The 15,846-nt window shown below is 50.6% G+C and overlaps 2 protein-coding genes across 2 annotated transcripts; one reads left to right on the top strand and one right to left on the bottom strand.

The window, feature by feature from the left end:
- The first annotated feature begins 11,830 nt into the window (after positions 1-11,830).
- On the top strand, positions 11,831-14,520 carry CHC_T00004119001 (hypothetical protein). Its single transcript, XM_005715359.1, has 3 exons — positions 11,831-12,130; positions 12,200-14,046; positions 14,460-14,520. The coding sequence occupies exons 1-3, from the start codon at positions 11,831-11,833 to the stop codon at positions 14,518-14,520; spliced, it is 2,208 nt and encodes a 735-aa protein (XP_005715416.1).
- Positions 14,521-14,527: 7 nt separating this feature from the next.
- Positions 14,528-15,099, bottom strand: CHC_T00004118001 (hypothetical protein). The gene is made up of 2 exons (XM_005715358.1): positions 14,939-15,099; positions 14,528-14,795 (listed from the first exon to the last, which is right to left on the bottom strand). Exons 1-2 carry the CDS (start codon positions 15,097-15,099, stop codon positions 14,528-14,530), a joined length of 429 nt encoding a protein of 142 aa, XP_005715415.1.
- Between the last annotated feature and the right edge of the window lie 747 nt (positions 15,100-15,846).

Here is a 15,846-nt window from a genome sequence, read left to right as displayed (position 1 = left end):
TGGGCGACCTACCGTTTTGTCGATGGAAGAAGAGGACATGATTGTAAGCCGCATTTCGTTTGTGGCTCAACGGGGCTTTGCTCTGACTGCCCCTGCTCTAAAAACTATAATGGCAAAGATTGCTGCAGATGGACGTCCCGGATGGCTGAGTCGCCTTCCTTGTGATGACACCGTCAGGTCATTTCGGGCACGACACCGCGAGATTACATTTCGAAAGAGCGAAAATAAAGACAGTGCAAAACTGAAGGGGGAAAGTTTTGAACACGTGATATCCTACGTAACTGCCCTCAAGCAGGTCGATAACGTACACCCTGTTTTTTTGGAGATGCCGGCCGTTTGTGGAATATTGATGAGACGATGGTTGATGCAGAATTCGGAAAGAGAGTGAAGGTTCTGGGACCCTCGAATACTCACCACGGGGGTTTCGTATCCTCAGCCACGGCTGGTGGAAGTGGGGGAGCATGTAACATGTCTTATTGCAATATCAGCTTCCGGTTTGAAAGCTCCTCCCTTTTTTATTGTTGCAGGGAAGAATCGTACGTCAAAGTGGTTTGAACCCCTCGATTCAGGCATTTATAAATTTGATAATGTACGCCCTCATCCTTTCTCTGAACATGGCTGGTGCCCGGACGATGCCTGCGTGGTAACGACAGAGAACGGATCCATACAAATGGATGTGATTCCAATTTTTATCGAGCACCTCAATCGTTTTGTAAGGAAACCCGTTAGCGCATCTCTACACTACGTTTTGTGTCTTGATGGGCATAGCTCCCGAATAGGTATCGAGTGGTTGGAGCTGTGCACTGATTACAAGCGCGAAGTTATTTAGAGCCCGGCCAGTACATCGCCCTTTCTACAGCCATGTGGTAATTCTGTGAACAAAACATTTCAGCGAACTGTCAGGACGACGAGGGACGAACTTTGCGCAATGGCTCTCACTGAAACGAGATCCATGCAAGTGAAGCTCATGGTTGCGGCCACGGGTCATAAATCCATTACTGTGCGTGATATCAAAACGTCCTTTCAAGCTACGGGACTTTTCCCGATGGAATTCGACTTTGCAGAGAGGTGGAAACGAACGGCGGACGAACTTAAACAGGAAAAGAGGCTCATTCACCAACGGCTAGAGACATGCACTGCCGCGACCAGACTTCCAGCAGTACAACGTCGTCGTGCTGACAACGACACGTACCAGGACATTTTGAAAATAAATGAGAGCTCGTCAGGAGCTTCACGCAAGTTGCAAGAACTTTTATTATTGATTCAAAGACACAGTACAGTCAACAGTATTCTCATGGAGGCAGGGAAGAGTATACTCTCAGATTTATAAATCTGCCAGCACACAACGCAGCAGTAACGAACAATGTGACGCTAAAAATACTGCGTTGCTTTGCGGAGCACCTGGGGAATATCTCACAATGAAGCATACCATGGATCTAGGCAGGCATAATATGGAAAAGGCAGAAGCAGCTATGGTCGTAAAAAAGCAGAGACAATTGGAGCGTACTGCTGCGAAAGCGCGCGAAGCGCAAGAGAAGAGCCGCAGAAAGGTCGATCGGGAGCGAAAAAAGCAGAGCGTGTAGCCGAAAAGGGGCAAGAGGCTGCGAGAAAGGCTGAGGCAAAAGCAGCAAAAAGCGCCGATGCGACGAGGCAGTTGTCGCGAGGGCTCTGCAACAGCTCGCCCGACCGGCCTCTTGTGAAAAGACAATCAAGCAGTAGCTAGGAACAATAAACTACATGTCCCAAATTAGCCTAGATCCACGATTTCATGATTTCTGGTGGGTATGGAGTATATGCGCGTACTTGTCAAATTTTTACTGGCAGCCGCATTCTGGCGCCACTGATCTGTTTTGTACATCATGGCTGGTCATCTGACATGTTTCCACCGTATACGTTGGATTGGAGGTTTGCTTTGCTTTTAAATGTTTGAAAAGTGTCCCAAATTAACCTGTTCTGAAGGGTAGTTACGTACAGAGCATCTCATCACAACAAAAAGGTATTTCAGTCTGTGATTTCTCTGTTCCTATCCTGCTTTGCACGAAAGAAGCACGCGCATCTGACAAATTCCACGTAAAACTCAATCACCGTCAGTGAATATCGACATTTAGATCTGTACGGTTTCCCCATTTTTATACGGCCGTTCCGTTCATGGTGCGTGAAGAATTTATTATTGTCTCACAGATTTCTGTAAGAGCTTGTATCGTTTATACACGCTTGATGTATTTAGCCGGCACTTATTAATCGCTCGGTAGAATATGACATCCAAATATCGGGTTTTGCTGTTCAATAGGCTGAATAAAAGAATACGTACCACTAATATCCCACCGAGGGCACCTGACCTGTCCCAGTAAAGATGAGGCAGAATCGCCTCCATTCCTTTTACAGCTATTAGCTGCGCCGTTCCGTTTTTCCCGTCTAGCTTCGGCTTCGAAATCGTGACCGACCGTCCGGTTTTAGCACCACAGACTGGCTGAGCGTTACTGGCCACGTCCGCCTTTCCTCCCTAAGAGTCGTTTTCGTCCGGTAATTACCTCGCGTGGGTATCTAACCAGCGAGCGCTCCCTTACCTCTAACCGCTCTCACTCTGTGTGGTCGGCGTTAGTGTAGTTGTACCACAGCCACCGTTCCGCGAAGTTCTTTTTGAGCAACGATAAGTTACCTGATTCAGAAATGAACTTATATTTCGTTGTTTGTGTGTCAGTCGAAGCAAATCCTTGAATCAAAGTTCAACTCAGATCATTGCACCCACAATCTATTTTTAGCGCGATCGGCCTTCTTCGTCACGACATTCGGGTCAGAATCGTCCTTAGCAAGAAAAAGGATTCTATTTCAGATTTATTTTGCAGACATGGGAAACAAATTCCAACTATTGCATTGGTCATAACATAAGTCCAAACAGTTCCAAGACTTGTGTTCGGATTCAACATATGGTCATCGCAGCTCAGCGTTGTGCAGCTTGTCCGTAGCGAGTGCCACAACATCTACTTGTTACGTAATGGTACCCACGAGGGACCCTTGTCAAAGATCCATATATTCTAAACGGCCGACTCACAAGTAGGTGAACCACTCAAAAAGGGTCACTGACGGTGCGTCTTCTCCCAGTTGACGGGTGAGTGGCAATATAAAAGGGATGGCACGAGGGAAGGAGACATCTTCGTTCCCACAAACTTTACTCCCAACTTCTTCCCCCGCACAACCAGTTCAACACATAGCTGACACCTCATCAGCATAAAATCCAATTTGGCCGTTGCTCTTCCTGTCCCCATCGCGCCCGGTGCCAACGTGGCCCGCGCATTTGACACGTTTCAGATTAACCCCCCCTCCCCCCCGCCGCGGCTGGGGAATTCTGTCACACCACCCCTTTTCACCTTTGTGGTTCCGTGAACTCCGATACCCCCTGATCCCCGAGGGAGCAGGTGGCCGTCGGAGACTTTATTGTGTCGCGACGACGGTATGCCCTATTGGCTATGTCTTATTACTGTGGTGTGCCGTACTGTCGTCTGGATGTACCTACTGTTGTGTAGCAGTGCGCGTCTCGCGCACACCGTCCGAGGGTCGCTTTTGTTTTTCTGGATATACCCACACTCCCCCTGACGCGAGTGGTGTTGGGGGCGAGTTGTTGTGGGGTAGGGGAGGTGGTAGGCGTAGCTGTAATACAGCTACACATACTATGTGGGTTTTGTGCCGCTTGTACAGCGTTGCCTTGAGGGGTTTTGTTAGGATGTCGGCGTACTGCTCCGTCGTGGGGATTCTGCGAATTGTGATTTCTCCCTTTTGTACGATGTCGTGGAGGTAGTGGTAGCGGACATCTATGCACTTGCGGTGGCGTGTGGCCCCCATGCTTTTCGCCATTTGGGCCGTGGCAGTATTGTAGATGTGCATGGTGGGGCTGGCGCTTGTGATCCCTGTTTCTGTGATCAATTTTTGTAGCCATGTCGTGAGTGTTGCAGCTTCGGCCGCCGCTATGTATACAGAGTACCTGCCAGGCAGAGTATACTCTGCCTGGCAGGTACTCTTCGCCACGACTGGCTGCTTTTTCGCCAGCCATTGTACGGGGGCACCGTTGACCATGGTTAGCATTCCTGTGATTGACTTCCTGGTGGTCCGGTCGTTCGCGTAGTCTGCGTCGGAGTACGGGTTGACTGTCACTCCTGTTTCCGTGTTCGATGGCATGAGTATGCCTTCGTTCTTCGTGGCTCTCAGATATTGTGCAAGCCTCTGTACAAGTTTCCAGTGTCTGCGTGTTGGTTTCTTAAGTGCTCGGGCGAGGGCAGTGGTGGCGAATGCTATGTCGGGGCGAGTGCTGTCCGCGATATATTGGATTTCTCCGACAGCTTTTTCGTATATCGCGTCGATCTCTTCACATTTTTCTTCGCTTTCTGCTGGGGGATCCATTTGATGCCGTCCAGATAGGGGGGGCTCTTGGTGTTGCACTCTTGCTGGGAAAGGAGGTCCACAACGTTGTCGATGTGCTCTGGTTGGGACAGGTGTATTCCTTCCTTGCCGTACCTTATTGTCCAGTTGAGGTACTTGCTTGGCCGCCCCATTCTCTTGACCTTGTACTTCTTTTGGAGGATTGCGTATAGGTCATTGATGAGGGCTTGGATGGTAGCAATTGGGAGGAGGCCGTCCATGCCAATACCTACGAGTATGGTGTGTCCTTTTTTTTTTGTGAACAGTGAGGTGTCCGATCTCATTTGTTTGTAACCATGGCGTTTGAGGTGATGGTGTAGCTCTGTACTGTATATATTGGCTACCGCTGGAGTCCCGTATAAGTTGCCCTTCAGCTCGCCATGTGTGCTTCTGTGTTCGTACGTGCCATCGAAGCGTGGAGGCTGCCACACTTATACTCGGTTTTCGTGTTGGTATTTATCATGCAAATATGCACCAGTGATGTCGAAATGATGGATGTTCAAATTCATGGAGGCTGCAATGGCGAATAGCGTTCTGATCGTGGTGCGGTCTGCCATGTACGTGGCCGTTTTTTCGGGATTGTAGTGCTCGTGGGGTTTCATGCGGTCTCCTCGTATCGGGCATCGCGCTTTCCTCATTGTGGTCTCTTGCCCGTGTCTATTTTTGTATCGGTAATTCATGGTGGTCGGGATGATGGCTGTGCGTGCGTTGCGGGGTGTCTGTGATGCCCAGTCCATCGCCTTCATGTCGTCTATTTGCTCCAATTCGGCGTCGTGCGCTATGCTCCATTTGTGCGCGTCGGGGTACAGTCGCGCTTGTTTCAAAGTCTTCGGCGGCATGTTGTTCTGTCGATTTTTGTTGGCACTGTGCGCATGGTGCGCTTGCGGTTGTGCGGGTTTTTTTCTTTGCGTTTTGTGTCATCCCACATGTAGCATACGTGTACCAGACGTGTACTGTCAGCCCCGATGACCGAGAGNTACAACTTTCATGAGAAATTGATTATCCGTCGGGTCCGACGGAGCCACTCGCAAATGACACAAAACAGAGCCAGGGCTCTTTGCGAGTTGCAAAGGCTGTTGTCGTGGTCGTGCAGGGGTCCCTGTGTTGGAGGTACGGACGGAAGTTGTCTGCACGCATTTTTGTGTATTTTCGTGTGACAATGTGTTGGACACAGATGTGTGTGTTGTCTATTCCGTACATGTATCTTATTCGGGTGGCCTTGTGTTGCAGCTTCGGGGCGTTGGGCTTGAGAATCGGCGTGTAGCCTACTTGTCCAAATGTGAACATTTTCCGCATTTGCGGTGCGGTGCGGTGCCATGCCGTATGCAGGATGCTTTTCAGTCCATGATGGTATGTTAAGTTGTATTTAAATACCGCGTCGTAGAGTGCGTCCTGCCAATGTGAATCTGAGAGTTGGCTGTGCGACAGTGTCGCTCTCACTTTCTCCATCAGTGCGCGGTTTATCCTTTCTGTAGCATAAACACCCCAACGTCGAGGTGGTGTATGCACAGTCCTGCTAGACCCTGATCGGAGAAGGGAAGCAACCCCAGCTAACGGAACCGGGCGAGCCCGGGTAGCAGTGGTAGAGCGGGTACGGTCAGGGACGCGCGCACGCGCGGGCCGATCTACGCCTCGACGCCCCGGCGCAGCGCTGGGTGACGTACCAGCGCTGACGGGCGGAGGCGGATCTAGACTCGCTCGCGTGCTCGCGCGTCCCCTGCCCGCTCGGCTCCTAACTAGATACGGGCTAGTGGGAACCCGTTCTAGAATAAGCGGGGCGAGCTTGACCAGAGGCTTGGGCTCTGGACAAGCTCGTGCGTGTCCTTCCCCTCCGCCGCCGGCCTGCCCTAGTATTTAATGTACAAGTTAGTCTATCATACTACAGTACAGTACGGACTGTACTGTAGAGCTACTGTAGTCAGCGCGGGTCGTCCTCCGCCCCGGTACTGTCGGTCATCGGGGCTGACAGTACACGTGTGGTACACGTATGATACACGTGGGGCACACGTGTGTGATCTAATCTAAATCTAGTTCCACGGGAAGGGGTTATACTACACTTTCTGCCAGCGCATTCTCCTGAGTGGTGTACGGGGTAGTCGGGCGAAAGTGAGTTCCTCTCTTTTTGAGCTCTTCTTCTACTGATTTGGCTAGGTACTCTTTTGCATTGTCCGTTACCAAGAGTAGCGGGTATCGCTCGTTCTGGGCGGCGATGTGCTCAATGGCGTTGATGATGATCATCGGGACTCGTGCTCTGTTGTTGAGACAGAGTACCCATAGGTACCGTGGTGCCGTGTCAATTATTGTTATAAAATAATTAGCGTTGTGTGTGGATGACGGCTTTATGGGTGCACATACGTCCGATGAGAGGCTGTCTCCTCCTGTGGGGTCTGGCCGTCGTTTTGACGTCAATACAGCCACTGCAAGTTATCTGTTGGCTGTTGTCTGTTAGCCCTTTCGGTAGGGGTGGCAAGAGGCCGTTTTTGGACATTATGGATATGGTTTTCGGGTGGGCATGGCCCAATTTTAGGTGCCACTCGTGCATGAGTTCTTGTGTGGCGTTCCGTTTAGTTTCTGTGTTTTGGGGTGCTGTTGTGGTGCGCAGTGTGGGTTTGCTTTTGTTGGGTCCCGAGTACGGGATGCTGTGTGTATGACTTTTTGTGGGTGCCCGGTTGTTTTGTTCTTGTTTTTTGGGAAGTTGTCTTCGCTTTTATCGTTCTTTTCTTACTTGGGTACGTACGTGCGCCTTTGGTGGTTGGCTGTGACTCACTTTTGAATCTATATTGTCCTTTCGAGTAGGGTGCCGTTAGTATGGCTGTTGGTATCTTGGTGGGTGCATGCAGTCGTGCGTATGTTCTTGTGAATGTGACATGACCGTGTGCAGTCAGGTCGTGTGTACACGACCTGACTGAAAACCAAGAAAATCTCCTGTTGGTATACCGAGAGGAGATTTTGTTGGGTTTCCGGTGTGTGGACAGCTGGTAGACGGATCTTGTTATTCTTCGTCTGTATTCCAATGTTTCCGGAGTGTGTGATGCGTGTGGTACAGCCGTAGGGACGCTAAACCGTAAACGGAAAAGGACAGGCTGTACCTAAAATGAGGGAGCTTGGGGGACCGCTACACTGGAGCGTCAGGTAGAATAATCCGGAACGGTAGGAAGCACAGGACAAGGGAGGTACACTGCACTGGACACGCGCAGTCGTACTGGGGCGTAGAGCAGTACGACTGGTGGCGAGCTGGAAACTTGAGGGACTTACTTAACCGTACGGTAAAGGACTAGGGTAGGAAGTAAGGGGAGGCGTGCTTGCCTCGGTTTACCTCCGGCCCGGTGCCCTCCTATCTTATACCCCCTAGTAGGGCGGTGGCACCGGACGGACTACAGTAGCTGTACATACTGTAGTCAGCTTACTGTAGCTTACGGTAACTAAAAATGACTACTGTACTAACCCACCGATCGGTCGCGCATCACGTGTACACCTGCACTAGCTGGTGCCACTAACTACACGTGGACTCCCACGTGGCCACATCTACACGTGCTGGCCACGTATGCACCGTATCGGTTAACATCTTACTACTGTACTTGGCGAGGCCTCTGGCGCCCGCGTAGTACAGTAGCGCCACTTGGCAATTGTACCACAATGCGTAGGCGTTGGCCAGTGGCGGTCTGTGTCAGTGTACCGGTGCTGGGATGCATGCTCGCGTGGGGTGTAGCGGTGTGCGTCGGTTGTGCACCGGAGTCAATTATGAATGTGTCCTCTCCGTCGAACGTGTCCTGTTGCTCTGCAATTACGTCTTCCAATATTTGGATGCGTTCGCGGAGCTCATTCACTTTGCTGTGTTCTGCGCTTTGCTCGTGGTTGCCGTTGTTGGACGCTGTGGATCTGTTCGCGTGTGCTTTGCGTGGTGGTGTGTACTGTCTCCGTGCGAAGCATTTGTCAGTGCTGTGCGTGACACTGCCGTGGATGTGGCACCAGGGGCCTTTGTGGCCTTGTGGTCTGTCGTAGTGTCTCTGTGTGGTTCTCGGTTTGGTGGTGGTTTGCAGTCTGCGGTTCTCTGGGTATTTATCCCATTTTTTTTGTGTGGTGCAGCGGATCGCTGAGTCTGGTGCGTGTGTGCTTGCGTTTGGATCAGTTGCGCTTGTTGGATGTGATTTGTGAATTCATGGATGGTGTCGGGGGGTGTGCATGCCATCATTATGGCTAGTGTGTGCATGTCCGGGTGTTGCGCCAGCCCTTGTATCAGGTATCGGACCGTGGTGCGTTCACTGTCGATGTTTTGATATCCAGAGACCTGCATTCTGTAACGCCCTTCTCTCTGTCCGTTGAAGTATTCCTTGAGCTCTTGTCCTGATTGGTACTGGAGGTTGCGGGCCTCGGCGTGCAAGAGTTCGTGGTTCTCGATGGAGCTGGTTTCAACGACATCTTTCAGTATACTGCAGATTCTTTGCGGGTCATATCTTAGGACGTGTTGTGGTAGCAGTCTCAATACGCTCTCACTAATGCTTTGCATGATGGCCTTTGTGAGTTGATCTTGCTAGTTTTGTTGCGCCTTCCTTTGGGCTTGATGTTTCGCTTCGATTATCGTTTTGGTTGAGATGGCCTTGTGCATCGATTGTTCTTGCGTGGAGTTGTAGGGCATGATACCAGTAAGAGAAATTGAAGAGGGTGAGTAGTGGGAGGCATCCCTGGGACATGCTGGTTCTCTCGCTCATTTCCAGATGTCTTGGCTGGTGATCTGATTGTGGGTTGTTGCTGTGACGAATCGGAGGAGGTCACTGAATGGTCTTGTGCGATTGTGCAGTTCGGTTCATCTTGTTGCGATGCGTGCGCTATGTTTAACGTCTTCTGTGTGCGGGCTTGGGTGGGACGGATCGTGCTCAGTGGTTCGTGGTGCCCATAACCTGTGGTTCCGTGAACTCCGATACCCCCCGATCCCCGATGGAGCGGGTGGCCGTTGGAGACTTTGTTGCGTCGCGACTTGGGTATGCCCTATTGGCCATGTCTTATTATTGTGGTGTGCCGTACTGTCGTCTGGATGTAACCACAACCTTTTATCATCTTGTCCTGCCTTTTTTGTTAGTATAATCTATAACCGACAAATTCTACAACCTACAGTGTGCGAAACGCAAATAAATACACCCATCGTCGAAAAGGTTTTCAAGCAACACACGCCGAAAACATAAAAAAGCACACTGTATGATATCGCAAAACACACGGCGGGACCGATTCCGGGCTCGGATTGGCTCTACAATAAAAGCATGGACCGCAATCTTTAAAAACCCTTGCGAAACGCAAATAAATACGCGAAATGCCATAGAGTACAGTACCAAAAAGTGCCGGCAATTGGCGCGTACTCTTTTTTTGAAAACAATAAAGGACATAGTTCTGCAGCCCTCGGCCTGAGCATCGTTCTACATCACTGCGAGAGAGCAGTTAGCATTCATAATGCCAAGAGGACCGCCACTCAGCGACATCGAAAAGGGCCAGATCCTGGCCTTGCACCATCAACTAATGTCCTTACGGGATATATCTGTGGTATAATTCCACACCGCAACCCCCGGTGGGAGATGAGAACCGCCGAGACGGGCGGTTACTACTGTAGTAATCGTGCACGCGCCCTCTGCGAGCACAGTAGTACCTCCACGGCGTACACGTGACACAACCGTTGGCGCCGGTCGTGGCCATGGGCACACGTGTGCGACCCATCCGGTAACTAATTAGCAATTAGTGGTTAATGGCACAAATTAGCCAATTTAGTACAGTAGCCGGTATACAGTATGTAACAGCTACTGTAGCGGGACAGGTGTCCTGGCGTCCCACTTACGGGTTAAGACCTGGGGCACCTGCCCCGTTCCAGTAAACGGAGGCAGACTCGCCTCTCTTCCCTTTACGGCTTTTTGCTAACTCCGTCCGGTTTTACCTCTAAGTCTCAGGCTTCTAACCCGTGACCGGCCGTCCGGATCTAACACCACCGACCGGCTGCGCGTCACCGGCCACGTGAGCCTTTTCTCTTTTCGAGTCCTTCCGTACGGTTTGCGCTCGCGTGGGTTACCCAGCGGCGCGCGCTCCCTTACCTCTAACCCCCCTGGCTCCGAGTGGTCGGGACGAAGGTAGTTATCCCACAATATCTAAGGAGTTGGGAAGATCCGTAGGAGCCATGCAGCGCTTTTTAAAGAATCCGAGTCGTACCTCTCGTGCTCGTGCGCATGTAGCTGGTCAAAAGCTCACCGTCCGCCAAGAGAAAGCCATGATCCGAAAGGCATCCTCAGGAAACTTTTCAACTCAAGATCTAAAGAAGGACCTCGGACTACCGGTAGGAGTGCGCAGAATTCAACAAATTTTAAGCGCAACTTCACACCTGAAGTATAAAAAAATGACAACCGCACCCATGATGACTGCTCTACACCGCAAAAATAGAGTGAAATGGGAACGTCGCTTTATTGACAAAGGAGATCATTTTTGGAACAAGGTAATTTTTAGTGACGAAAAATAGTTCAAATCCGACGGCCCTGACTGCAACGCATGCTATTTGCATGATCTACGGAAAGATGAAAGGTTTTTTTCAAAAAGACAAAATGGAGGAGCATCAGTCATGGTTTGCGCAGGTATTTCCCGGTACGAGGTGTCTTTGTTTGTCTTTTTAAATGAAAATCAAGACTATTGCAAGTAATGTGCAACCCTCGACCAAGCTTTACTTCCCTTCGCAGCGGAGATGTATGGCGAAATGGCCACTTGGGTTTACCAGCAAGATGGTGCCTCTATCCATAGGTCTACATATATGCGCTCATGGCTAACTCAGAAGGGTGTAAGGACTAGATTGGCCGGCAAAGTCGCCTGATCGCAATATAATAGAGAACATTTGGGGCATCATGGCGTGCCGCGTTTATCTTTGTCAATTGCAGTTCGATACTGTAGACCAACTTCAGGAGGTCATTGAGGAGGTATGGGCGACAATTAGTGGAGAACTCCTACAGAGCCTTTATCGTAGCATACCTCGCCGTATGCTTGCAGTGCTGGATGGACAAGGGCGTGCGACAAAGTACTAAAATAAAGACTTTTTTGGTACTGTACTCTATGGCGTTTCGCGTATTTATTTGCGTTTCGCAAAGGTTTTTAAAGATTGCGGTCCATGCTTTTATGGTAGAGCCAATCCGAGCCCGGAATCGGTCCCGCCGTGTGTTTTGCGACATCATACAGTGTGCTTTTTTATGTTTTCGGCGTGTGTTGCTGGAAAACCCTTTCGACGATGGGTGTATTTATTGTCGTTTCGCACACTGTAGTATCAAAAAACACACCGCACAGCGTCTGCCCTGCCCACAGGTCCACAGATTTTATAGACCCATCCCATCTCCACATAATTTTTTTTTGTCACACGCTACATCCTGATGCCCTATCTCACACATTTGGTACACCACTCCAAATGTGCGTCTCCAACTCTCGTTTCTCGTCTTGCTTGCTTGACCGGAGCGTCCCCCTCCCCCTCCTCCCCGCCCCCCCATCCAGCAAATCCGAACGCAATCGCGCGAATGACTCGCAAGCAACCAAACCTCGCCCCCTACCTCATCGCTTAATCCTTCCCATCCTCATTTTGTCCGCTGACCACCCCCCTACTTTACCTACCCCTCCTCCCTGTCCACATCTGAACCTATCTATGTCCCTGATTCCCACTCCTCTTCCCCCCTCTCTCCAACTGACCCTGGGCCCCATTCATACATCACACGTACGGTAACGGTACAGTACAAGTAAATTCTCCCGCTTGCAATATTCCTCAGCACCGCTCCATTTCAAGCACGTTTTCACAAACTCCGCCGTCTCGTCACTCCCACTCCCACCCCCATCCTCTCTCTCCTATAAAACAGTACGACACGCAACCCATCTCCAGCAATGCCCTCGACAACCCCCACATAATCACTCTATCTTGTCATTGCTTCATAATCAGACGTTGTCCCCTTTTCCCTTCCCTTCTGTCCCCGCCCACTCTCACACCTCCCCATCCATACGTCCTCCCTCCCTACAACTCTTTCCACTCCAACTCACCGCCTCACCTCCGAAGACACCCTCCAACACTCATCTTTCCCTCCCGATAATTAAAAGTACCACCAATACCATCCCCGTCATGTTGCATCAGCCTCAACCACTTCAAGTGTTACCCCATGCCCCCCTGGCCGACTCTCCCGCCTCGACGCTACCACATTTGCATCGTCTTCGCGTCCTCACGACCCCTGCTCTCCGCGAAACCAACAGTCTCACTATTGCTACACCACCGAACCGCAGAACCCTCGCCGAATGGTCCTATGGCACCAAGACACCCTATCTTCCCCCGAGGCTCATTCAGCACATCGTCACGTGTCCACGCTCCGACCATCCCGCTGCCGCTGCCCGTCTCATTCATGTCTCGCTCATTGCGAGGCATGGCACTCGCAACCCAACGAAGACCTCGTTGCAGCGGATGCTCTCTCTCTACTCTTGGCTTCGTGCGGCTCTCCCATCCCCGCAGCCGTTGTGGCTGGACCGCTGGGAGCAGACTTTGAAGGTCTATAGCCAGAACCCGGGCGATTTGACCATTCACGGCGAACACGAGCTCTGCAACATTGGAATGCGCTTTGCTCACATCTACGGCCAGACACTGCATGAGACAACGAACAAGTTCCGCATCCGCTCTTCGTACAAGAACCGTGCCATTCAATCAGCAAAGGCCTTCCGCATGGGATACGTCCAAGCTTGCCAACAACTAGGCATCCCACTGCCTGACACACATGAATTCGAACAGGAGTCCGACTCTGACTCCGAACCTGGCACGACAACACCCTCGGTTCATTCCTGTCCCTCCACGTCCGCACTACCCCGTTCAAGCGATGGGGATGACCGTGTGGAGGTGCTTCCCATTGGCCGCGACGCAAGTCTTCGCTACTTTGACCCTCATCATCACAATGAGTACGCCACATTCGCGACCCGGTACAAGACCGAGCAACGACAAAACTTCTCACAAAGTCTTGTTCGTCACATCGCGGCAGAGATGGCAAACCGTATATCGACAACGTTGGGAGCAACCATCCCACTGGAACTGGATCTTGTGCGCGTCATCGGAGAAGTCTGTGCTTTTGAGACAGCACACGGCCGGGCTGGTACCAGTCCTTTCTTTCGCCTGCTCACCCCGGGAGATACACGCGTCCTGGAACTTGCTGATATACGCAACCGTCCTTTCTTTAAGGCACATGAGCGCTTTAGAGCTGCTGCCGCCCCGCTTGTCCAGGACATTATGGACTCGCTGACGGCAAGTGTACAACCAACTGAGACGCAAGCCTATGCTGCAGACTTGCGATTTGCCCATGCAGAGACTCTGGTCCCTCTTCTTCTTCTTCTTGGAATTGACACGAACGGGCTCTCGCCATCTGATCCGGACTTCTTCCGAGGTCTGAGCGCCATGTCTCCTTTTGCTGCAAACCTCGCAATTGAGCTGTACGAAGCGGATAGCGACTCTAGACCTTCTCACTTCGTGCGCTTTCGTCTTCATGAGCGTTACGTTGAGAATATCCCCGCTCTTGGGGAGCATGGTCGCGATGGGATCGTAGAACTTGATCGACTGCTGGAGTTTTTCAGAGAAGTTTTGGACGAAGGAATGCAAAATCATGCGAAGTAAGTGGCGAACAGGCTTTGGCAAGTACTCCTATCATTTTGGACTACTTTGTGACATATATGACTGTATATATACGCTTGGCTTTCATGTAAGACTTGCCGAGTCGAGCTTGTATAGCCCAGGATATTTTGCCGCGTCGCGGGTGAAATGCTTGGTTGTGGCATCAGCGTGTCAGTGCGACCAGGAGTTGTTACTTGCGACTGTACCGGAGGGAAAGATTAGAGTCATCGGACAATGGAATGGTAGATCCTGTAGATAGGTTACCAATTGATGAGAGATGAAGCCACCGCGAGGGCGATGTACAGATGCTGAGTTATCATGACAATAACTAAAGAACTGATTGCGACATTATGAATTCCATTCCTTGTGTTTTCATTCGGTTCCCACCAAAAACTTGCACAGTCTAGCTGAGCCACTTGTCCATGTCGTCAAGGTTTAGAGTATTTCGAAACAAATTTGTAGGTCATCACTGATGACTGATCAGCTCGTCTGGTTGTCCTTCATGTGCTTCCTCGCAGCACTAGCAGCCGCAAGCGCTGTGGCACCGTCATCGGGCAGATTCGCTTTCTCGAACAAGCCGAGCATGTGCCCATCCGGGCTTCTCACGGCAGCGATCTTGCCGTAGGGCTCATATCTGATGGAGCCGTCGAGGGCGGCGCCGAGCTGCATCAACTTGGGTACGGTCTGATCCATATCGTCGACCTCAAACGTAAGAAAAGGGGAGTAGCCCGTTGAAAGCTGCGCCTCACTACGAAGCGAAAACGCGCAAGCGATACGTGTCAGTCAGTCATCGTCGACAATAAGCGCGCAACAAAGCATGATTTCTGCAAGCGGGCAAAAGATCATGGGGAAGTTATACTATATTCCCAGGTGCAGGTGATGTCAACATACCTCTCCGCCAAGTTGAGTTCGATCGGCACATGATTGCTGGTACAAAGCCTCGCAAACGACTCGGTGTGCGCGTCGACGCGCAGCCCTAAGCCGTCGCGATAAAACCGCAAGCCCTGCTGGAGATCGCGCAGCAAGAAGACAACTCGTGACAGTCGCGCCATCTCCCTAATGATAGCCCTGCTACAGTTGGCAAGGCACCATGACCCTCGCCAAGCTGGACGGTTGCCCATTGTCGATGTCTGGACGACAGGATCCGGTATGATTCGGAAACTACTGACTACTGTGGACAGCGTTTGGCCTCATTTGAGCCCAATTCGTCGATATCGATCAAAATTATTTTCAGAAATCACGATTTTCGTAATCTCATGGAACGGATGCAAAAAAATGCCACGTAATGAAATACAGCACGTGTACAGCAATAAACTTTTTGAATTGAGGGAACTTGGTCACACTGCCCAGAACATGAAGTGATATGGTCGAGTACTGAAATCACTTTGAAATGACCTACATATATGAAGAAAAGTACTCAACAGAAGAAACTATCCTGACAGCCAAAAACTTGTGATAAAATAGCTCGATGATCATAGATAAAAAAAACAACCAGGCAGTTTAAAATTTGGGTCACTGACCTGTTGGACCGTCATTGTCTTCAAAACTGCTAGATATTTGGAGGTTACACGCGAAGTTAATGCCCGGGACAAAAAAGTTGAAGAGTTGAGAACAAACTTTCCCTCCCAAGGCCTCAGGTTTCTGTATAGGGTATTGAAAAAAACTTTATTTAGTGATGAAATAGACAAATCACGGGTCGGGTCGTCTCCACAAGACACTACCCTTGGAATGTCGAGCGCATGTGAAAGGGTTCATAAAAGACTTGACCAGATGCCCAGACCGCTGGATAGAACACGTCG

The sequence above is a fragment of the Chondrus crispus genome, genomic scaffold (genome assembly GCF_000350225.1).
Source record: "Chondrus crispus Stackhouse genomic scaffold, scaffold_213, whole genome shotgun sequence".
Classification (NCBI taxonomy): Eukaryota; Rhodophyta; class Florideophyceae; order Gigartinales; family Gigartinaceae; genus Chondrus; species Chondrus crispus.
The sequence above is the reverse complement of the archived record's forward strand: the minus strand, read 5'-3'. Positions and strand labels throughout refer to the sequence as shown.

Coding starts and splice junctions, on each gene's coding strand:
- CHC_T00004118001 (XM_005715358.1), bottom strand. CDS start 15,099: ATGGCGCGACTGTCACGAGTTGTCTTCTTGCTGCGCGATCTCCAGCAG. Junction 14,796..14,938: donor GAACTCAACTTGGCGGAGAG/GTATGTTGACAT, acceptor TTCGCTTCGTAG/TGAGGCGCAGCTTTCAACGG.
- CHC_T00004119001 (XM_005715359.1), top strand. CDS start 11,831: ATGTGCGTCTCCAACTCTCGTTTCTCGTCTTGCTTGCTTGACCGGAGC. Junction 12,131..12,199: donor GCCCCATTCATACATCACAC/GTACGGTAACGG, acceptor CTCCATTTCAAG/CACGTTTTCACAAACTCCGC. Junction 14,047..14,459: donor GGAATGCAAAATCATGCGAA/GTAAGTGGCGAA, acceptor AGTCTAGCTGAG/CCACTTGTCCATGTCGTCAA.